The sequence below is a fragment of the Anoplophora glabripennis genome, unplaced genomic scaffold (genome assembly GCF_000390285.2).
Source record: "Anoplophora glabripennis isolate ALB-LARVAE unplaced genomic scaffold, Agla_2.0 scaffold293, whole genome shotgun sequence".
In the NCBI taxonomy this organism is placed as follows: domain Eukaryota; kingdom Metazoa; phylum Arthropoda; class Insecta; order Coleoptera; family Cerambycidae; genus Anoplophora; species Anoplophora glabripennis.
In genome coordinates this window covers 605,657-629,364 of record NW_019416640.1, presented here as the reverse complement: position 1 = coordinate 629,364, position 23,708 = coordinate 605,657, and the positions used below count along the sequence as shown (strand labels likewise).

General features: G+C 34.8%; 1 protein-coding gene across 1 annotated transcript in view; it reads left to right on the top strand.

Annotated features, from left to right (window-relative positions):
* Positions 1-23,708, top strand: part of LOC108907032 (dynein beta chain, ciliary-like) — a gene marked incomplete at its 5' end in the record, with an annotated part of 124,041 nt that overhangs the window by 20,037 nt on the left and 80,296 nt on the right. The window contains 2 exons of the mRNA XM_023455154.1: positions 18,836-19,118; positions 21,393-21,566. Coding sequence (XP_023310922.1) covers positions 18,836-19,118; positions 21,393-21,566 — 457 coding nt within the window. The remainder of the gene's footprint in view (positions 1-18,835; positions 19,119-21,392; positions 21,567-23,708) is intronic.

The following is a 23,708-nucleotide window of genomic DNA, read 5'->3' as shown; positions in this document are numbered from 1 at the left end:
TGTTACCTAGCAGTATTAGGGACACTCACATATCTCTTAGAATGTTATTAGATGATTTTCTTGTCATTACCACGCATTACTAGGCGAAGACGTAGATCATTGGGATTAAATATTAATCTTTTTGTTAACTGGTAAAATGGATAATATGTAAATGAAGAATTTGAAAGGTACACAAAAAATATTAAAAAGCCAAAACTCATAGATTTAATTCAGTTTCTAAAAGAACGTTGTCGCTTCTTACAAAATATTAAAAATAAGACAACGTATACAGGGTGTGTTAACAGAAAGAGCACCGATTCAAATGATATCTTACGTAACAACAAACAAAATCTCGTGTCCTTTATGCCAACAGAGTCATTTTATACATGCATGCAAAGCATTTACCGATATGCCGGTAAATTCGCGTTACGCTGAAGTAAAACGTTTGAGATTATGTAAGAACTGCCTTCGCCCCGGTCATACCAATCCGGAGTGTAAATCAAGCACATGCAAAGCATGTCAAAAACGGCATAATACATTATTGCATAGAAATAATATAAACTCGTCCGATAACGGCCAAATAAACACCTAAGTAGTACAGCCTATTCGTGAGGCTGAAACGAATCATGATAATGTTTTGACAGTTTGTTCACAAGCTGACGCAGATTATTTTGTCTTATTGTCAACAGCTCTCGTATATGTTTATAACGTGGAAAACCAGACAATTATCTGTCGTGCGTTATTAAATAGTGCATCTCAGTCTTGTGCATCAAGGAGAAGATCAACTATACTCTGTTTGTAAATGAAAGAGAGTAATAAAACCCCGAGATAAGAACCGGCCATGGGCGTGGTAATATTTCGTTTCAGGTAATTATCGGGTAACACTAATGCTAACAAAAATGACAGGGATTGGAAAATCGACTATCTACAGACTTTTAAAGGAAACAAAAAATGAACAAGATACTGTAAATCCCCCAAAATCATCTACAGGGAGGTCAAAAGTCGTTATAGATGATTTCTTCAAAAATGTCATTCGCAGAAAAGTACACTCATTTTATTTTAAAAAAGAAATACCAACGCTAAACAAAATTTTAAGTGAACTTTCAGAGGACAACGATTTGCCAAAAATCAGTAGAAGCAAATTATGGGCCGTCTTACGAGAGTTGAATTTTTGCTGGGAAAAGCAGAACAGGAAGTCAGTTCTTATCGATAAAGATGAAATTATTTGTTGGCGAAGATCCTACTTAAGATCAATTAGAAAATTCCGTGACGAAGGGAGGAATATTTATTATCTAGACGAAACTTGGGTCAACGAGGGATATACTGTAACAAAAGTATGGCAAGATAAAAATGTAAAAAGTTTTCGACAAGCATTTTTGGATGGACTTTCAACAGGGTTCAAGGCACCTTCAGGTAAAGGGCGAAGATTAATAGTGACACATATAGGTAGTGCCAGTGGTTTTGTAGATGGCGGTTTACTTTTATTTGAATCTAAAAATACAGGTGACTATCACGAAGACATGAACGCAGATGTTTTCGAAGAGTATTTTACACAGATGTTGGATCTTATTCCTCCGGGGTCTGTAATTGTCATGGATAATGCCAGTTACCATTCACGGCAGACCGAGCGGACGCCTACGACTGCTTGGAGGAAAGCCGATATAATTCAATGGTTATCCGGAAAAAACATTTCTTTTGAAACAAATATGGTGAAAAAGGAACTTTTGACACTTGTCAATCTTAATAAAGATCAGAAAAAATATGTTATCGATGAAATGGCAACAAATCGCCAAATAACGGTACTACGGTTACCACCTTATCACTGTGAACTTAACCCAATCGAATTAGTCTGGGCGCAGGTAAAAGGAGATGTAGCGCGAAATAATACGACGTTTAAATTAAGTGACGTGAAAATTTTGTTAAAAAATTCCTTGGAACGAGTAACTGCAGATAACTGGCAAAGATGTATACATCATGTACAAAAAGAAGAGGAGAAAATGTGGGAACTCGATAATTTAATTGACGTTACTGTGGAACCTATCGTTATCAATCTAGGAGACGAAGATAATTCATCAGAATATTCAGAGGATGAATTTTAATATACCTACTTTTTTATTTTCTTTATTGTACATTTATACAACACTACATTTACTCACCATAATTTGAATTTTCAAAATACATATATTTTTGTGTGGAATAATAGTCTATTCATTAAATTTAAATAAATATTTTGGTAATATTGAATAATGTTATTTGAATTACTAAAAACCCTTTTAACCCGGTTATGATGCTTAAAGTAGCCTCATGTTTTGAAATGCTGTTTTTATATTGTTTACTCTCTTATGAGAAATGGACCGAGAAATTGAAGCGGCATAGACAAAGACGGATTGTCGGGGATTAAATTTTAGCTATCTGCTACAATTTAGTACAGTCCGATCGCACAAAGTTTTGTTAAAAGTAGACCTCATCTATACCGAAAATACATAATATAAAAATATTGAATATAAGCACTAGTACTACATTTATTTACGATTTGCATACATAATTTCTGTGGTGTGTTTTATGTTTATGTTTAATGAGCTTTTATTACTCTCTTTCATTTCTAAACAGACTATACCTGCTACAATTTAGTACAGTCCGATCGCACAAAGTTTTTTTAAAAGTACACCTCATCTATACCGAAACTACATAATATAAAAATATTGAATATAAGCACCAGTACTACATTTATTTACGATTTGCATACTTAATAAGCTTTTATTACTCTCTTTCATTTCTAAACAGAAACAGAAATTTCTAAACGGCATGTAGTGCAAGTGAAGACGAAAAATGGTGTTGTGAAACGCGCCATAACCGAACTGTGTTTAATGCCTATAGATGTATAAAAAGGCTATATGCATTTCAAATATTTTTCATCATAATTGTTAAAATAGTTTTTCAGCTTGCTTATTGAAACAGAGGTTTCAAGGGCGGCGGTATGTTGCACCAAGCGTTCATTATGTATTTTTAAACATTACGCCATGTTTGGCATCACAGTAGGTTTTTATTTGGTAGTCAAGAGAAATTAGTTGCAAAAAAATGTAGATATATGTCATAACAAAAAAACTATCATACTCATTATTTTAATCCAAATAACAAAAAATACACTCCACTAAACATAATATAATATCTTTGATTCAACACATAATCATTCCCGATTTGCAAGAACCCACAAGACAGGTTTGTAGCCAACAGTGTCCATAAAAGTCTTCAAGATATGGGTACCTAAATATTTAGTTCTTTTACTGTTTATTATTATTATTAAACTATTATTACTATTAAAAAAAGTGTTAAAAAGTGTGTAAAAAAAAAGAAATGCAATTCTTTTTATTTTCTTTATTTTTTGGGTACGTATTTTGCCACCTGTGAAAAAAATTAAATATTACTGAAATAATTGCTTGCGCCAAATGGATCAGTCAAGGGTTATCTTTATGAAAGTAGTTCTGCCTAACCAAAAAATCTCACACTGAAAAAAGCAGGCAAATAGAAAATACAAAAACAAACGTTTTGAAAATCCACTATTTTTGTCTTCTAACTTTTTTTGATTTTTCGTTTTAGTCAATAAAAATTCAAAAGATGAAAACAGTGGAAAAGTTAACGACATTTTTAAAGTGCGCGTTAGTGATCTAATTTGTATTTTCTGTTTTTGTATTTTTTACTTTTGTCTGCTTGTTTCAGTGTGAGATTTTTGGTTAGGCACAACTGCTTTCATAAAAATAACCCTAGACAGGTCCATTTGGCGCAAGGATTTATTTCACTAATTTTTAAATTTTTTTCACAGGTGGCTGCAGGTTTATGCAGCTGATGAAAATAAATTTGCTATCTGCCAATAACATTTCCACATCTATTGAAAATATTCGCAACAAATAAACTATGGCAACGAAACATACAGTTATAAATCAAAATTAAAGTTTTTTATTTTAATTAATCCACTTTCTTTTTCTGTGCATTTTATTACTATCGCTTTCCTGATATGTGCTATTGCAGATACTTTTTTTGCATATAATTTAATTTTCTAAATTTTCTCCCATAAAAGACCTCGCCCGTTATTTAATGTATTGTTTTTTGTTCCTGGGATGTTTTTAATTTCATAAAAATTTTCTCGAGAATCTGCTTAATAAAGAATAAAAAATAAAAGAAGCATATCCAACTTTAATAGTTAAGCTTGTAACAGAAAATGATGCTAGATGTTGCCGCGAGGCAACACCGAGGGCCAGACGGTGGCCAGTGGTTTCCGTGCAACTCCGAGTGATGTCCGCAAGTTACATTTTACCACTCGTATTATATGTTTAAGTACTCCTTTATGTAATCAGTAAGCTGTGTATCGGTAATAAAATTTCAGTAAATACAGGAGGTGTAAAACAATAGTCTTTTCGAAAATCGTACTCCACCCCACCGGAAAGTAACAACCACGTTACAAAAAGATTGACGCCCAACCAGTGGCCGATTTTCATACGAAGATTGTTTTCAAGTGAATTCCTGCAGTGAAGTGCCGAACTATTGTGTTTTTTTTTACTGATTTCCAAATTATCTACGCTGTTTTCGAGCGACCTTAGTCGTTAGACAAAGGAACTTGTGTGTGAAAACGAGGCTTGTTTACGTTTGTCGATCGCCGCTGTTGTGATCTTTGCCGCTACGAGTTGCAAATCAGTAGTGATGGGCATAATCGACCAATTTTGATAATCGAGTTATCGGTAATCGAGTACTTCTTATAATCGAGTGATCACTCGAGATACGAGATATTGGTCGTTTTCATCCCAGCGGCGCACAAATATGTTTGTATTAGTCATATATTACTTATAAGTGTAGCTAAAAAAAAAAAAAGCTCACGCACTTCAAAACCTAACCACTTTTTCGTTTTATTCTAAAAAAAAAAGGTTACGCAATCAGTGACTATTTGCAGTATGCACTAACATTTTAGGGTGCAACCGTAGGGTAATAATCACTCGAGTGGTGGGAGTAAACATCTCGAGATATCTCGAGTGATCTCAATAATCGAGTACCACTCGATTTTTCACTCGAAATCTCCCATCACTACAAATCAGTGCAGGTGTCCACACAAACTACTTACGACTTTTTGGAGATCCCGCGCGTATAAACACGAATCAGTTCAACTCACAATTTACGATTTGGCATTTACAGAACTGAAATTAGAGACATATTTACCACGTTATTTTGTGTTTTAATTCGCAGTTTTGAGAGAACTTTTCGCAGACGTTCTGCTGGTGTTTATTTTCAAACGTGTGCAGTTAAGTTCATCGAAACGAATTCCAAAAGGCCTATTACACGTGCTTTTTCAAGACAGTTGCAGCAACAAGTGGCCGAAATGTCGCAGGGTACAAGTAGCCAAGATCTACAGGGTGAAGGTAACGCGCAGCCCCAAACTCAAAGTAATATTAATCAGTTTTCTATGTGACTCTTTTACAAACGATGTAACAAACAATCTTACAAGAAGTTCGTGCGAATACTCCCGCGCCGACAATAAATATACAGGGTAGCTTCGCGAAGTGTACTAGTCGTTTCGACGGTAAAAAGAACGCTGATGTGAACGCTTTCATAGACGCTATAGAGACTTTCAAAGAGTGTATGAACATTTCCGATGAACTAGCGTTGAAAGGCTTACCGATTTTGTTAACGGACTTTGCAGCTACATGGTGGCAAGATGTTAAAAGTACAGTAAAAACCTGGAAGGACGCCATAACTCTTTTAAAGCATACGTACGCTGCCAAGAAGTCCCCTTACCGCATCTACAGCGAATTGTTTGCGCTGGAACACAATGACAATACGCATAGGTACCGATATTTTCGTTTGTCAATGTCGCGTGCTGATAGCTCAATTAGTGATGCTCTCGCAGAAAACACACAGATCTACATGGTTATGGTTTATTATCATCGCGGATAAGAAAAGAAGTACCCCGGGATAAATGTACTTCGTTTTTAAAGCTTCTAGATTTAGCACGGGCCGCTGAAGAAAATATGTTTGAATGTTCGACCTCCTCGGCTATTTCGAAAAATTCCAATGAAAATCAAATTAATAAAAATAGACCAAAATGCAAATATTGTAAAAATTTTGGACAATTGGTTGAAGAGTGTGGCCGACTTTAGAAAAACAAAAATGAATAGAGTACTTCGAAAGCTACTGCTCCCATAACAAATGAAACTCCTAGTAGTTCCCAAAATGAAACGAATATTGCTAAAAATACGCCACTATTACATGTTTTAGATGCGGAAATCCTGGATACTTCTGGAAAGACTGTCCAAAATGTAAAACAAAAACGGAAAACAAAGAAAAATTGGAATCCAGAGCCGAATTTTGTACTATCGACACGGACGACGATTTCCTCACCTTTAAACAACGTCCCATAATAAATGTTGAAATTTACGGAGCTAAAGGAACTGGATTCGTCGATACCGCGGCAAAACAAAGCGTTGCTGGATATGCATTATACCAGGTGTTACGAAAGAAAAACCAGACTTTTACGATTTCCATGTTACATGTAACTCTAGCTGATGACAACATAGAGAGAGAAAACTGTTAAATACTAAGGTCGACGTGCTACTGGAAGGTCATACGATTCCTACGACATTTATAATTTTCCCTGATTCTCGAGACAACGTCACTCTTTTTGGAATAGACTTCTTAGAAGATGCCCAATTGGTTTTAAATATTCCACAGCGAATTTGGTACTTCGCCAATGAGACTGATTATTAGACTTGCGCCTTGAAGAGGTGAAGCAAAACGAAGCGTTGAATCTGAGTTTGATAAGCACGCTTCCTCTTCGATCAGATGAAGGTACTACCTTGACCGAAATGCAAAAGGAAGAAGTAAACGAATTTATTGCCAAAAATTCGGATAGGTTTTCGCAAGGGGGAGAACCTACACTTTTGCAGAACACAGAATCGAAACTGGTGACCATGCTTCCGTCGTCGTTCCACCATATAAGATGTCTACGAAAAATAAGGCAATAATGGAAGAAAAATTAAACGAGATGTTAAAAGAAGATGCCATTGAGGAATGCGAGTCCCCGTGGGCAGCTCCGGTAGTGTTAGTGCCCAAAAAAGATGGTTCGGTACGTGTATGCGTGGACTATCGCCGTCTCAATTCGATTACTACAGGTGATAGCTATCCTATGCCGCGTATTGAGGAACTGTTACACCTCGCGAAACATACTTTATATATGACTACATTGGACTTGAGATCAGGATACTGGCTAGTCGCCGTGCGTGAGTGCGATAGAGACAAAACCGCAAACGTATGCCATTTGGACTGAAGAATTCTGGTGCAACGTTTCAGCGTCTAATGGATCGTTTCCGTAGTGGACTTAAAGACATTATGACGTTTGCGTATCTTGATGACCTAATTATAATTTCTACTGACTTTGCTGAACATTTACGTGATTTAGACAATGTTTTCAAAAGACTGAGAAAATTCCAACTTTTTGCAAAACTTGAAAAATGTGTTTTTTTGTTGTGCTAACGTAAAATGCTCGTATTTAGGACACTTAATTACCTTTGATGAAATTCAGGCGGATCCTGATAAAATATCGGCTATTGCGAATATGCCACCGCCAAGAACCCTCAAGCACCTACTCAGTTTTGTTCAAACATGTTCGTGGTTCCGCAGGTTCGTTCCAAATTTCGCGGAAGTTGCCAGACCACTCACTAAGCTTACAAAGAAAAGAAGACGACCACCAAAGAAAAGGAAAGAAAATTCCCAAATAACGATGGAAACTGTAACTTGTCCTGGATAATCTACGAGGACGTTTAGACGATCCAGAGGGGGAGTCTGTATCAGAAAATGATGCTAGATGTCGCCGCGAGACAACACCGATGGTCAGCGCGGAGACGGTGGCCAGTGGTTTCCGTGCAACTCTGAGTGAGCCCGCAAGTTACATTTTACCACTCGTATTATATGTTTATATACTCCTTTATGTAATCTGTAAGCTGTGTATCGTTAATAAAGTCATTTCTGTAAATACAGGAGGTGCAAAACAATAGTCTTCTCGAAAATCGTACTCCACCCCACCGGAAAGTAACAACCACTTTACAAGCTGATAATAAGCCAGCGAATAATAATAAATATTCTAGTAAATATATCTTGAGAACTTTTTCTTGGGTAGAAATAGGGGTTTGTTGGAATACTAAATTAGAATATAGCTTTTAGGTAAAAAATATACTTATAAATATAATTTTTTGACAACATCGACCCCTTTTTGTATTTTAGAACGGGAAGCCTGTAAATTTAGTTGTATCAAAAAATTCATTTTTTATATGGTGGTGACTCTATAAAACGTGACAGAATAAAGTTTTTGAAACGAAACGGGGGCTACGTTTTTCATTTGAGAGCACATTAATGTATAAATTTGAAGGTGTACAAAATATTTTTTGTTATTATTAATTAACTATAGGTAATTTCCTAAACATGTGTTCTAGAGAATTTGAATTATGTGGAGTGAAAGATTTTTTTATACACAGATCTACATTAACCCGACAGTTTTTATAATTAATTTAAAATTTATAATTAATTTAACATATGTACTTGCATTCCCTTTTTCGTTTTTGTTTTTAATTTATTAATTCCCAAATTGAAGATAATTCAGAAACGTTAATAGAAACTAACGTACAGCAGCGATCGTCGTTAGTAAGGACATAAATTTTCTAGGGGCTATAATTTCAACACCGAATCCAGAGTACTTTGAAACTGATCCTAATTTTGAAAATCCTGAATTACATAACTCTCGTGTAAAACTCCTCCTACTAAAGTTTTACAATGACAAAGACAAACCAGATTCTGTTCTAAGTAGGTATATTGGAGCCATTTATTTCAAGTGACAAAAGTGAACAGACGTTTATTAATTCTGAAATAAAAACAGGTTCCTACTAAACATTGCACTTTACTGCAAAGAATTTTTGAGATGTCTATGGATATTTGGAAAACAATTTATCAAAATGGCAAACTGAATTACCACCAACTATCCATCAACATATATGCTAAATGTATACAAAAAGACTAACAAACTGAAATTTTATTGAAATCTGATAAAAATATAATAGACAAAATAAATAACTTAAAAAAATTAAGACTGATCTAACATACAGGAAGATTCGATCTGAAAAGTTAGCTCAGTTCGATAGAGACTAAAATGATATATTGGGTGTCAAAAGAACAATTGTAATACCGTAGTAAATGGAAGAAAAGTATACTTCTTTATGTTGGAGTAATTTCCATTAAAAGATTAAACAGTGTTTCCTATATTCAGTATGCTCTCCAAAATATGATTCTAATACGATATTTAAACTTTTCCCCGATTTCCGCTATTTCTGCGAGGAAAACAACAAGTGACCACTATTTTCTGGAGTTATCTCTGATTTTAATTTTGCCAATATTCACGCAATAGTAAAGGCAATTAATAGGGCCATACTTACAATTGTTTGTTTATTAGCTTGTTAGTTAGTTAGTCTTAGTCGTAAGCTTGTTTTGCATTTTATTATCAGATAGGTCAAGAAAGATTATGTTATATTATTATAAAAATAATAAACGTCACGTCAAACTTTATCGGAGTTATTATATTAAAACCTAGAATAATTAATTCATCTCGAACCAGAAATACAGTCCACAAGCAATTTCAAGAAGTGAATCAAGAATCCAACATATGGTCGAGCCGGATGAATTAATTAGTGAATAGTGGTGAAATTGTGTTTTGCGTAAAAGCAGAAATGGGAGGCGGAGAGTTGCACTTGGATATGCTTTATCCCGCATAGCAGCAAGTGAAAACGCCCAGCAGCAGTTGGAGTTGCACGTGGATACGCTTTATCCCGCATAGCAACAAGTGGAAACGCTGAGCAGTAATTGGTTCGACGCTAAAACAAACGGCAACGAAGGCAGATATTGGTTGTTGGATTTCGCTGCCTGAGAAACACACTCTCGAGGAGATTTCGTCCACCGGTGGCAAGAAAAGCACGAGTTCCGGTGCAGCAAAGAAGAATAAAATATCGTATAGTCAGCGCAAGTCCTTAATTTCATTCCTACTGTGAGTTTGTTCCATTTTATACATAAATCACACATTTGTTCGTTGTTAATCGCTCTTGTGCATTCTATATTTCAATTAAATGCTAGTCTTGAAAGGTTAAATCCATTGTGGGATGAATACAAGACTATTCAAACAAAAATAAAGTCTCTTTGTGAAACCCTAGATAGAAGTTTAGACGTTGAAATGACAGAACGTGAAAATTTCTAAAGTTTGTATTTTGAGGTGAATACAAATTTTAATTTAACAATTAACAATTACAATATGTCTAAACTTAGTCTAATGTCGGAAAATGCGACTTCAGCCCCTAGAGATCAACAAAAATCATTGAATGTTAAACTACCAGATATAAATCTTCCTACTTTTAACGGCGATTATGATAAGTGGCTTGAGTTTCATGACACCTTTATGTCCACCATACATAATGACCAAAGGTTAGATGGTATCAGAAAATTTCTTTATTTAAAATCATGCCTAACGGGTGAGGCACAGGAATGCATAAAATCAGTCTTAGTTTCGGAAGCAAATTATAAGGTTGCCTGGCAATTATTGCGTGAGCGTTTTGAAAACAAAGAAATGCAAATAAAAAAACATGTAAAGGCTTTATTCAAATTACCGGTGCAGAAAGAGTCAGATACTGCTTTGCGGCAATTTAAAGTGTTAAAAAATATTAGATGTTTAGAAGCTTTAGGAGAACCAGTAAAACAATGGGATCGCTTGCTTATTCAATTTGTAGTTGTATAGCTCGATTCATTAACAAAACGCGAATGGAAGGAATTTGCAAAAAATCTAAAACCCCCCAAAATTTAAGGATTTATCTGATTTTCTAAGAGAAAGATGCGAATTACTGGAAGATCTCTCGGATAGTGACGAGTGCAAAGGTCTTAAAACACGAAACAAACAACAAAACAGTACTTTTTGCCACTCCACAATTAATCTTGTGTGCAATTATTGCAAGGATGCGCATTTAATATATAATTGTGAAAAATTCTTAAAACTTTCCACTAATGAAAAAATCGCGAAGACTAAAAAACATAAACTTAGTTTAAATTGCTTGAGATCGACTCACTTTGTAAAAGATTGTAAAGCGAGAAAATGTTTTAAATGCGGTGAAGCACATCACACTTTGTTACATTTTATTGAAAGGCCTACTATAGGTAATAGTTTGCCAGCTACTATAGCGGATGATTATTCTATGTCAACAAATTTAGTGGATGTTGCTGAAATTTCATTCGCTAATCACTCAAATAGTTAAGGCATATCGGGGCAAATATTACTTTCAACTGCATATATACAGGTTGTCAATAAGGGTGGTAAAATACACAACTGTAGATGTTTGCTGGACTGTGGTTCGCAATCGAACTTTATAACTGAAGAACTTTGTAATACGTTGGGCTTAGAGAAATCTAAAACAAATACGATAGTTTTTGGAATAAATCAAGGGGTGTCCAAAATTAAATCTAGCGTTGAAATAGAAATACACTCTAACCATAATGCTTTTTCCTCTGTTATATCGTGTTTAGTGGTGCCAATAATTACGGGGAATTTGCTTATTAGATGTTTCTAGCGTAAATATACCTCAAAATTTGCGTTTGGCGGATCCAAGTTTTCACAAACCATCCAAAATTGATATTTTATTAGGTCCCACAATTTTTTGAAAATTACTTTGTATAGGTTAGATTGACTTGGAACAAAATAGACCAACATTGCAAAACAAGAGATTAGGGTGGATAATCGCAGGTACTATAGATAAGAATTCGATCAATCAGCGTTCATCATCTGTCAGTTGTTTCAGTACAAATGCTACTGAAAATTCTTTAGACAATCAAGTAGAAAAATTTTGGAAACTTGAGGAGTGCGATAACAAAACACCTGCTTATTCAAGTGATGAGCAGTATGTTGAAACTCATTTTAAACAAAACTATACACGTGATGTGAGTGGTAGATTTATAATTAGCATACCACTAAAGAGAACTGTAACTGATTTAGGCGATTCTAATATAACTGCTTCAAATAGATTTTACAATTTAGAGAAGAAACTAAATAGAGATGTTAATTTACGTAAAGAATATGTCAAATTCATGGAGGAATATGAATGTTTAGGGCATATGTCAAAGATCGATGAAACTACTGATACGTGCAACAATCCTATATACTATCTGCCACATCATGCTGTAGTTAAACCAACGAGTATTACTACGAAAGTACGTGTTGTATTTGATGGGTCATGTAAAAGTAGCTTAGGATTATCTTTTAAATTTCAGAAAATATTTAGTGGCCATGACAAGTAACATCGCCAAAATGTGTAGACAGATTGTACTAAATAAAACGGATCGTTATTTGCACAAAATATTTTGACGGAAGGAGTTATCTTGTAACGTACTCAATACTGTGACGTACGGTACACTTTGGTGGCACAGACCATCATTCTTAATGAACGAATATGATACAACAACGGTTTTCATTAGTGACATGGAATTGCCAGAGGCAGAAGATACAACTCTATAGCTTTTAGTGACACTTGATGATTTCAATCTTTTTTCCAAGTTTTCATCACTAATTAAACTTCAAAGAGTGTTCGCTTACATGTTAAGGTTCATAAAATGTGTTAAACCAAAAAACATCCAGCCTTTCAAGGGATCTTTACCGAAGGAACGTACTATGTCTTTATATCCGTTCTATAGCACCGGCATTGATTATGCAGGTCCGTTCCAGATTAGGGATAAAAAATCACGCGGCTACAAACTTACAAAATGCTACGTCTACAAGAGCGTTGCACATATAATTAGTTTCCGACCTATCCACGGCAAGTTCCTTAGCTATCTTGCGTTGTTTGTGTCAAGACGTGGTCCACCTCACGCAGTATTTTCGGATAATGCAACCAATTTTATGGGTGCTAGTGCGCAATTAAAAGCCTTATTTTTGTTTCTACAAGGTCAGGAAACTCCAGATATTATATCGAATTCGTTAAGCCCTGACGGCATTTTGTGGCATTTTATATCGCCTCGATCACCTCATTTTGGTTGTCTGTGGGAGGCTGGAGTGTGCTCTGTAAAATCACATTTAAAGCGAACCATGGACAATGCTTTTTTGACATTCGAAGAATTCTGCACAATTCTTGCACAGATCGAGAGTGTCCTCAATTCTCGACCCCTGTCCCCGTTATCGAGCGATCCCAATGATTTCGAGCCTCTGACCCCTGCGCATTTTTTGATTGGTCGAAGGCTGACCACTGTGCCTGATCCAGATGTAAAGCATATACCTGACAATAGGCTTTCAATGTTTCAACGGCAGCAGTGTATCGTTCAACACTTTTGGAAGCGCTGGAGCCCTGAGTAGTTGTCCGAACTTCAGGTCCGGTCCAAGTGGAAGGAGAAAGGCAGCTTAGGATTGGTGCTTTAGTAATCGTGGCCGAAGACAATCTCCCCCCGTTAAAGTGGTGCATAGGTCGCATTTGCGAACTTCACCCGAGACCTGACGGTTTCGTGTGGGTTGTGTCGGTTCAGTGCGCCACCGGCAAAGTGAAGCGTGCGGTAACAAAAATATGTGTGCTACCCATAGAAAACTAAGTTAGTTTGGCATTTGGTATTGTTGACAGCCTATGCCTGTCAAGGCGGGCGGCATGTTTGTTTAGTAGCTTGTTAGTTAGTTAGTATTAGTCGTAAGCTTGTTTTGCATTTTGTTATCAGATAGGTCAAGAAAGATTATGTCAAAATAAAAATAATAAACAAGTCACGTCAAACTTTATCGGAGTTATTATATTAAAACCTAGAATAATTAATTCATCCCGAACCAGAAATACAGTCCACAAGCAATTTCAAGAAGTGAATCAAGAATCCAACAACAATAATGTATGAAATTTATATTTCTACAAGGGGCATAGGGCAGGTGTTATATTATTGTTATCCGTCATCCGTCTTTGTTGTGCTCATTTTATGAAAATTATTAGCAAAGACGTTGACCAGTTGTCTACCAACCAGACATAAAACGCAATTTTTAAATATATATTCGCGGCTGTTATAAATTTAAAAAATTTGCAGCAATTTGACATGTAGTTCACGCACTTAGCTATTATAATATCAAAAAGCAATTCCTACTATGAAAACGTTAAAAAATCGTTAATAAAATTTTATAACGGTGGATACGTTGTTTTATGATACAAATATTCAAAATTCACTTTGAGACCAGCGAATGCAATAGAAAGATACGAAAGAATTATATGCTGAACTCATTATATCAAAAATATTCAGAATTGTATAAGAACATTATCGTATATAGCAGGAACAACAATATAATTCATTTTTTAATGAAGAAATGATGTAAAGGAATATTTACCCTATTGTCCGTTATGGAGCTGTATAATGTTAACAAACTGAGGAGAATGAGGAAGAGTGAGTAATGCTCTAGTCGAAAACTACTTTGGAAAATTAAAACAATACATAATGGAAGGGCAAAGGAACATGAAATGCTCGAGGTTTGATAGGAAGCATATGTAGCAATAAAACATGGGCTATACGAAAATTTTGCTAGAGTTATACTGTTCGAAAAAAATAAAATTTGCCAATTAACAGGATTACATATCCACAAAAACTACGAATTTTTGGCTGGATCACAGGACGGTTTGATAAATGGAGATGAATTAATTGAGATCAAATGTCCGTATAAATATAAAAATAGTGATTGCGACAAGATCAAACCAGATTTTTTTTTCTTTTGATAGTACGCTAAGGATGAATAACGACTATTATTTTCAAATACAAGGGTTACTGGAAATAACAGATAGATATTGGTGCAACCTTGTAATATACACTTACTTCCCTTGGAATTAAAGAGTGAGACTTAAATGAATTTAGAATGAATATGATGCTACCCAAAATCGTTTAATTATTTATTAAAAGTTTAAAATATTTATAGTCATCGACAAATCTTTCAGAAAATGTTACTGAAATAAATTAAATTAAAAAAGAAAATATAAATTAAACAGAAAAAGTTCACTCTACTGAATTCCATGGATAATATTATAAGTAAAATATGTATATAAGTAATTAGTATTTCAATCAATTTTTAAATACATTAAATTTAATAAATTATCCGGATATAAACGAATGGACGAATAAAACTGCAGAGCACGTACATTACATACAACAGACCGATTTTTTACAATAGTGGCGTCTCATCACCTACTTTTTTCAGAATATTTGCAACAATAAACAATAAACGAAAAATATGAGACGAATGTCGTAAAGAGCTAAAATGTCTTCTACTGCATAGTTCTTCCAATATAAAACGTGTCTATTACCTTACCCATAATTCTTTTCCGTGCTTAGTAAATACGAAGTGTGTCGTTTCTCAACAAGACAGAATTGATGGAATGACACCAGCTGTCGGCAGTATTAAATTATCCAACAATCCTATGAAAATCCCCATCTTCACATAATTTATATTTTTTAGAAATTGTGGAAATTATACCTATAGTCATTTACTAATAATACTAATAATATTAGTCATTTACTAAAAACAGACATTTTCTACACCTTTTAATGTACCTCGTATATATTAATGTGTTCTCAAATGAAAAATATAGCCCTCGAATTTTCTAATACAACTGCGTTTGATTTAAGTTACAGATATCCTGTTCCAAAATGCAAAAAAGGTCGATTGTATCAAAAAACTATATTGACGATTTTTTACCAAAAAACTATATTCCACTTAGTATTTCAACAAACCTCTGTCTATCAACTTTGAAAAAAATATCATTAAGAGTTCTCAAGGTATATTTACTAGAATTCCTATAATTTTACATTAATGTTTCGTTGACTTAACTATTAAAGTTGGAAATGCTCTTTCTTTTACTGTTTATTCTTTATTAGGCTATCAGATCCTCGTGAAAATTTTTATCTGGCCAGCGAAAAACAAAAATATCCTTGGAACAAAAAAACAATATAATATTACATTAAATAACGGGCGAATTTATAAAGCGAGAGAATTTAGAAAATGGTAGTAAACGCATAGACAAAAAAGTGGCTTAATTGGAATGAAAATATTTAACGCTGATTCATAATTTTGTTCGTGAATTGTCATGTTAAATGTGAAAATATTAAAGGTACATACTTTGAAAGCAAATTTGTCTTCATCAGCTGCATAAAAATTTTTTTTGCTGATCTTATGTTTAATGAAAAACAAAAAGTAAAAAGAGTAGCTTTTCTTTAACATTTTTTAATGGTAGTAAACAGTAAAAAAACTTAAGTTTTGGGTAATATCTTGAACTTTTATGACACTTCATTCAAAAGTAGAGAGGTTTCCGGGACAGAAAAATTAAAATATAGAAAAAAAATAGACTTTTTTAAATACACAAGTTTTAGAGCCGGATGACTATGGGTAAAACCAAGTTTAGTTGTTTTAGCATGAGTACTTTTAAGGTACCTACTTACTTTGTTATAAAAAGAAACATTTCAATTTTAACTTACAGAGATATGAGTCCATGAAAAATGAAACACTGTGTATAAATATTTTTCCAAATACTAACGCACCACTAAGATAATATTTAATTTTATAATATAATTATTGTTTATAATGTTAACTTCATAAAAAAACTTTGTAACAATATAATCATTATTAACATTTAATAAAAGACAAATTTGAAATTTGCAAAGTTGCAAATTTTCTCTATAGGAATAATCAATACTTTCAATTAACCACAATTTCAAGTATTTTCACCTCTGTTTCGGTTCATTCCGTATTTCAAGAAGAATATGACCCATGTCCTGCTTGTTATTAGGCCGATCTAATTGCCTTTCAATCATATCAAAGATATGCCGTAGTCGCTACTAATATAACTCTTAAATAATTCACATTTTTTACCCTCTAGAGTCTAGACCAAGGGTCGGCAACTGGCGGACCGCGGTCCAGGTCCGGACTGCCGAAGGTAAAATACTGGACCGCCAAAAATTTTTGAAAGCATAAATTACTCAAATAAATTATTTTAAAAATGTTTTTTTACGTTTGAGTGCCAACCTTATCATTTTTTCTAGTATTTTACAATTGTGTGAGCGTTTTGAGTTCTTAATGGTTAGTAAGCAGATTAAATTTGAGTGCAAATGAAAATTTGTAAGAAATATTAATTTTTTTTCTGGACCTTGTTAAAAATTTTTAAAAGTATCCGGACCCCACCTAAAATTACTTGCCGACCCCTGGTCTAGACCCTTCGCAATTAAACGAAATATTAAGATTAATATTATTTCGTTACAGCCAATGTGTCATCCAATGGAAATTGAGAACCTTGTCGTAGTTTTGCAGTTATGTCAACTTGTTATGAATATGCATTATAACGACGTGATTTTCAAACAGGGTTCTGAAACACCCTGCGTTGTTTTTCTATTTTATTTAAATAAATATATAATATTATACCTCCATTTGCATTTTTTAACCTGTCTACATTAACTCGACGTGGCGCGCGGCGCGGCGGGTGCGAGCGCGAAATCGCTGAAGCGCTGAACCCGTCCAGCAGATATAAGGCATTTTTTGCGACTGAATATTGGTGAATATCTGACTTGTAGTTACTATTTATATCACTTTTCATCTTAATTATTATATGGTAGTTTAAATATCTTCATTCATTCATATTACACATACTATACTCGCGAAAAAAGCCTATAATTGGAATTCGAAATATCCATCTGTTGAATGGATTCTGTTCCGTCCCAGCAAGCAGTCCAGTCCGGTCACCAGCTTGTGAAGACTCTGCACAGTGCAGCCTCCACCGCTCGCCGTACAAGCTTGGAAGTAGTTTGTATATAAAAATCGTCTCCTATGATGTTACATGAAAAATTATTGCATAAATCTTTATGTGGTTAATGCTATGTCCAAAAAAATTGAAACCAGAACCATTGCTTTGAAGAGCTCTCGCGCCTGTACATAACAATTTGTTTGCAGTTTGGTCATTAGTAGGTACCAGTCTCTTTCCACCCGGAAATGTTAGAAATTTTTAAGCAAATGAAAATCAGTTGGTACTAAATCAGGACTTTACGCTGCATGATCCACAATGTCCCACCTGAAATAAGAGGAATATGTGGGTGGGCATTGTGTAAAAACAATATCGTCAGCAGTGCTGGATTTATTTTGAATGGCTTGCATAGAGGAATCTTAGATATTTCACCAGGGATCACAGTTGACCAAATATTTTTTATCCCAGAAAATGGTATGGTAAACAATATATGTTTAATTTTTTTGGTTTGTATTGTGAATGGGTTTAAATGTCACTACATAACTGTAGTTTATTCTTAGGAGTAAATGTAAGTCCAGTGTTTTATTTTTTGTAATTAACCGATCACGAGATTCGTCATCTTCATTTCGGCAACGATCAAAATAGTTATATGGCTGGCTTTCTTTGTATTGATTGTTTAACACCGGCGGAACTTATATGGTACAGATTTTATAGTAGCCCAGATGACAGGTAATGATCCCATGGAACAGTTGTATAGCATATACAACACAGAATGTTTAAATTTGAGAAAAACTAATATGCAGTGTAACGAAACAATGATATTGTTTGACTTATAGCTAGACTTTAGTTACGGTAAACGGCTGTTTTGATCACTCTTTATATCTCTATGTTTGAACATGTGAGACCCTCTTCAAATAATTCTGACAGCTCCCGAGTCGTAAGGATAGGTACTAGAATTTGGATAACCATCGTAAAAATTCAGTATGATAATTCAAATCAAATTAATGCATTGACACTAAATAGGGTACCTTTATCATTTAACAATTTATTTTACATTATAATTTTAGGTATGTAACTAGTTGGATTGAGACAAGACAAATTCCAGCTGAAAAATCCAATCTTATTATGCTTTTTGATAAGTATATCCCCAACTGTTTAGAAAATGTCCGAACTAGATTTAAAAAAATAACTCCAATAACTGAAACTGCCCACTTGGGCATGTTATGCCATTTACTTGACTGTCTTTTAACACCAAGCAACACGCCAGCAGATTGTCCGAAGGAATGGCACGAGCTATATTTTGTATTTTGTTGTGTTTGGGCATTTGGATCAGCTATGTTTCAGGAACAAGTAAGCTCCATTATAGTTATTTTTTGAGAGTTATCTAACAATGCGTTTGAAAGAGCTGCAACCTTATGGCTTATTCTATAGAATTTGTCATTTTCAAACTAGCATCCATTCCAGTACACTTGCATAATATTTGTAGTATATAACCGACAACAACTAACAGTGGTTAAGATGCTAAAAATTAATAATAGATATGCTTACAATTATGTAAAAATTTAAATTTTGTCCCGTAATCGAGAACACATAGTGACGTGATCTAGTGCGACCGACAACACAACCTACTCCTCAGCCGTCTGCGGCCTAGTCTAGGAGTCTCGAAGTACAGTGAAATTGACTGCCTCTAGGCGATTGTTGACGCTAGACTTACTATGCTCATACTCATACTGTCGAGTCGACCTGTCCCCATCATTCATCGTCTCAATTCTCGATCGCACTAAATGACGTCACGAATCCGGGCAGCAGCAAACACCAGTTTCAAACAATTATTGTGCAAACTAGACTTTAATAATTAATTATTAAATGTTATCCTAATGTTTACATTATAAGATTTTAGATTATTTTTTGACATTTATCAAAATATATTCTTAGTTATCCATTCTGCAAGGAAATTCATCACTAACCGATTTATATCTAATGAATAAAATGAAAGTTTTTCCGTTTTGGTGCCTAGGAAAATTATACAGGCCGACAAAATTTGGCTCACTCTCTAACCCAGAAACCAGAATGTACTTTTCCGAAGGATTTTGGGGCGCTGAATTCGAATCCGAGGACCAAATTTCTCAAAAGTGACAAAATCGCGATTTTTTTTATATATTTGAGGTTATGTTACATGGATAGGTAAACTTTTTGCTAAAACCATTAATGGGATCTTAAAGTAATATATTCTCTTTAAAATGCACTTGGATTTATCCCGATATCATTTTTCGTATTTGAGAGATCGCATGTTGAAATTTAGTAGTTTTACTTACTTCTCGATTTTAGAATATACTTACACAACACCACAAACCTAAATTCATCGGTAACCCGAATAGGGATCTTACACGTGTTTGGGGTTGCTGATTATGAACCTGAACTCCAAAATGCTCTATCAAGTCAAATTTTGCAACAAACTTTTAAAAATGTCTAAAAATTTGATATATGGCCGATATTTTACGTATTATATCAATCTGGAAATACATTTACACGCAAAAGAGGCAAATACGCTCAACGACGAAATCATAAACCCTAATCCCAAAAAACCTTAGCCCATAAACCCATAATTCCCAAACCCATAAACTCTAAACTCATAAACCCACAAATATGTAAGTCCTTAACTCAGAAACCCACAAGCCTATAAACCGACGAATCTCAAATACATAAGTATTTGATCAGCTCGTGATCAGCGACCTCAAAACCATGTAAGATACCTATTTCCGTGTGCCGACGAATTTAGGTTTGTGGTGCTGCATTGTGAGTATATTCAACAATCGAGAAATAAGTCAAACCACTAAATTTCAACATGAAATTTCTGAAAGACGAAAAATGATATCGAAAACCAGAGCCAATTGAGAAATTTGTACCTCGGATTCGAATTCAACGCACCAAAATTCTTTTGGAAAGTATATTCGTGTTGTTGGGTTCAAATCTTGTCGGCCTGTGTTATTTTAGTGTCTCATCCCTTATTTGACCCCTAAACGTTATTTTTGACATTCCCAGTGCAGGTTCATGGAAGTAGGAAGATAAGAGTGTCTACAAACATGGAGAGGGTTTTTAATGGTAAGTGTAATGCATTAATAATAAGCATTTTCAGTAATCAAAATTGTTTAAACTGCAAAATAGCGCTTAAAATTAATAATAATCAGAATTGTTGAAACGTATTGAAAAGCTCTGGAATCGTCTCCGACATACATATGAAAAATGATTTGTAGCCGCAAATGACGTTTCGCCATCTTGTTTCTTCGCGTTTTTGAGGTAACATAATATCGATACAGTAACAATTAATTAATGGAGAACCCTTACAAATAGAAACAAAGCTGCCAATCGAGCTGTCATACGTCTATTAATTTAATCTTAGATTATCCTCTCCAAGTTTGTAAGTACCCTGAATAAGGAACTGAAACCTACTTAATTCGTCAGGCACCCATATCAGAATTAACTAATTATAATCTGATTAGATTCCAATTTTCAAATGTCTTCAATGACGCTTTACTGTCCAAAAATGTTAATTCTTAATGTTCTGTATTTATATTTCACAGAGTTAAAAAATACGTTAAATATTAAACAAATCTTTAATTTTAGACGACAGATTATCGAGTTGAATTTACAAAATGGTGGGTTAATGAATTTAAAACAGTAAAGTTCCCTACTGGTGGCACTGTATTTGATTACTTTATAGACAGTGAAACAAAACAATTTGTTTCTTGGACAGAGAGTTTAGGTCGCTTTGAATTAGATCCAGATGTACCTCTTCAGGTAAGTTATTTTTTTAGAAAAATAGAACTCAATTTTATGAATATTTGTTATTCACATTTATTAATAGACCGTGACCTAGATATACCATCAAATATACAAGTATTCGAAATCAGTGAGCAGCATTATCTCCGATCTGATGAAGGTGAGACGCTTGATCTTGATCAAAGAAGCTCTTTAAACAAGTTATTAAAAGAGAATCAAGACGTCTTTAAACAAGGGGGAGGAGCTACTGAATTCGAAATACGTCGAATACAAACCACTGATAACGTTCCAATCGCTGTACCTCCATATCCACTGAGTGATTTCAAGAAAGAATTTTTAAGAAAAGAATTGGACAGGTTGTTAGATGAAGAAATTATTGAAGAATGTGAGTCACCTTGGGCTAGTCCTGTTGTATTAGTGCCCAAAAAGATGGAAACCTCAGGCTGTGCGTTGACTATCGATGACTTAACGCAATAACTGTAAGTGATAGTTGTCCCATGCCTCGACTCGAAGACATTTCATGTACGGCTAAGAGAACGCCATATATGTCAACTATCGATTTACAATCTGGGTATTGGCAAGTTTGTATCGCAAAAGAAGACTGCGACAAAACGTGTTTTGTGACACCGTTTGGAACATACCGCTTCAACCGCATGCCATTCGGTTTAAAGAACTCGCCAGCTACATTTACGCGATTAGTGGACAGATTCCGTGCGGGTTTTAGCGATAGAGCTGTATTTACTTATATGGACGATTTTCTAGAGCTATCAGAGACATTTGAAAAACACATTGAGGACTTGCAAGAAGTTTTTAAGAGACTTAGACTATTCAAGTTACGTGCGCGACGCGAGAAGTGCGTATTCGTTAGAAATTTCGTTAAATATCTCGGACATGTGATAACTCCTAATGGAATCGAGCCTGATCCTGGAAAAATATCCGCAATCAAGGACATGAAACCACCATGTTGTGTTAAAGATGTGCAAAGCTTCATTCAAACCTGTTCATGGTACAGGAAATTTGTCTCAGTTTTCGGACATTGCTCGAATCTCCTTAGGCAGAATCACCCATTCAAATTTGACGCCGAAGAACTTCAGGCTTTCCAGACTTTAAAGGAACGGTTGATTACTGCACCAATCTTAATCCAAGCAGACCAGACAATGCCATAATGTTTATACTGATGCAAGTGGTTATTCACTAGGAGCTGTTCTACTCCAGAGGGAGGGAAAGACCGATTGCCTATGCAAGTCGACTCCTAACAGATGCTGAAAGGAACTACTCTACAGTAGAGCGTGAGACACTTGGAGTGGTTTGGAGTGCAGAAAAATTTCGACTATACTTAGAAGGTGCCGAAGTCATTATAGCTACTGATCACCAACCATTGAAGTGGTTGTATAGCAAAATAAACACCGTCAGGCCGATTAGTCAGATGGGCATTGCGCTTACGAGGTCTTAACATGAAAATAAAGCACACACCTAGTAAAATGAATGTAGTGGCAGATACATTATCAAGGCCATTCTGTAGTAGCGAAGGTGAATCCCAATGCCAGATTAGTTTTGTTATGGTTGAAATGCCCAGTTGGACTTTAGAAACTGTGCGAGTGAAACAATTAGAAGATGAAGAGTTACTAAAAATGATCAACTCGAAAGCGAAGAATCTGTAGAATTCGTTCGTTCGTGAGAAAGATGATATCAGACAATGGAGTTCAATTCATTAGTGACATAATGCAAAAGGTCACATATTGTTTCGACATCTAAATCCCATTTATCCCATTATATCACGCTGAAAGCAATCCAGTTGAACGGAAAAATCGGGAATTGAAAGCAAGTATACGTTTTGCCATAAATTCGACTATATGTGAATCTACAGGCCATACACCTAACATTTGTTCGCGAACTGCGAGCTCCACATGACACTGAATATGACCTAAAGAAAGTTGTCAAGGCTGAGAATTTTGTGCCTCGAATAACTCCACATGTACGCAACTTATCAAATTCTCTCTGTGAAGCAAAGGAGACACTTATGAAGAAGGAGGACCTGCGAAAAGAGAAATATGATCAAAGACATAGAGAATTACAATTCAAATTTGGTGATAAAGTCCTACTTAAGACCCATGTTCTCAGTAACTAACAGAAAGGGTTCACTTCAAAATTTGCACCCAA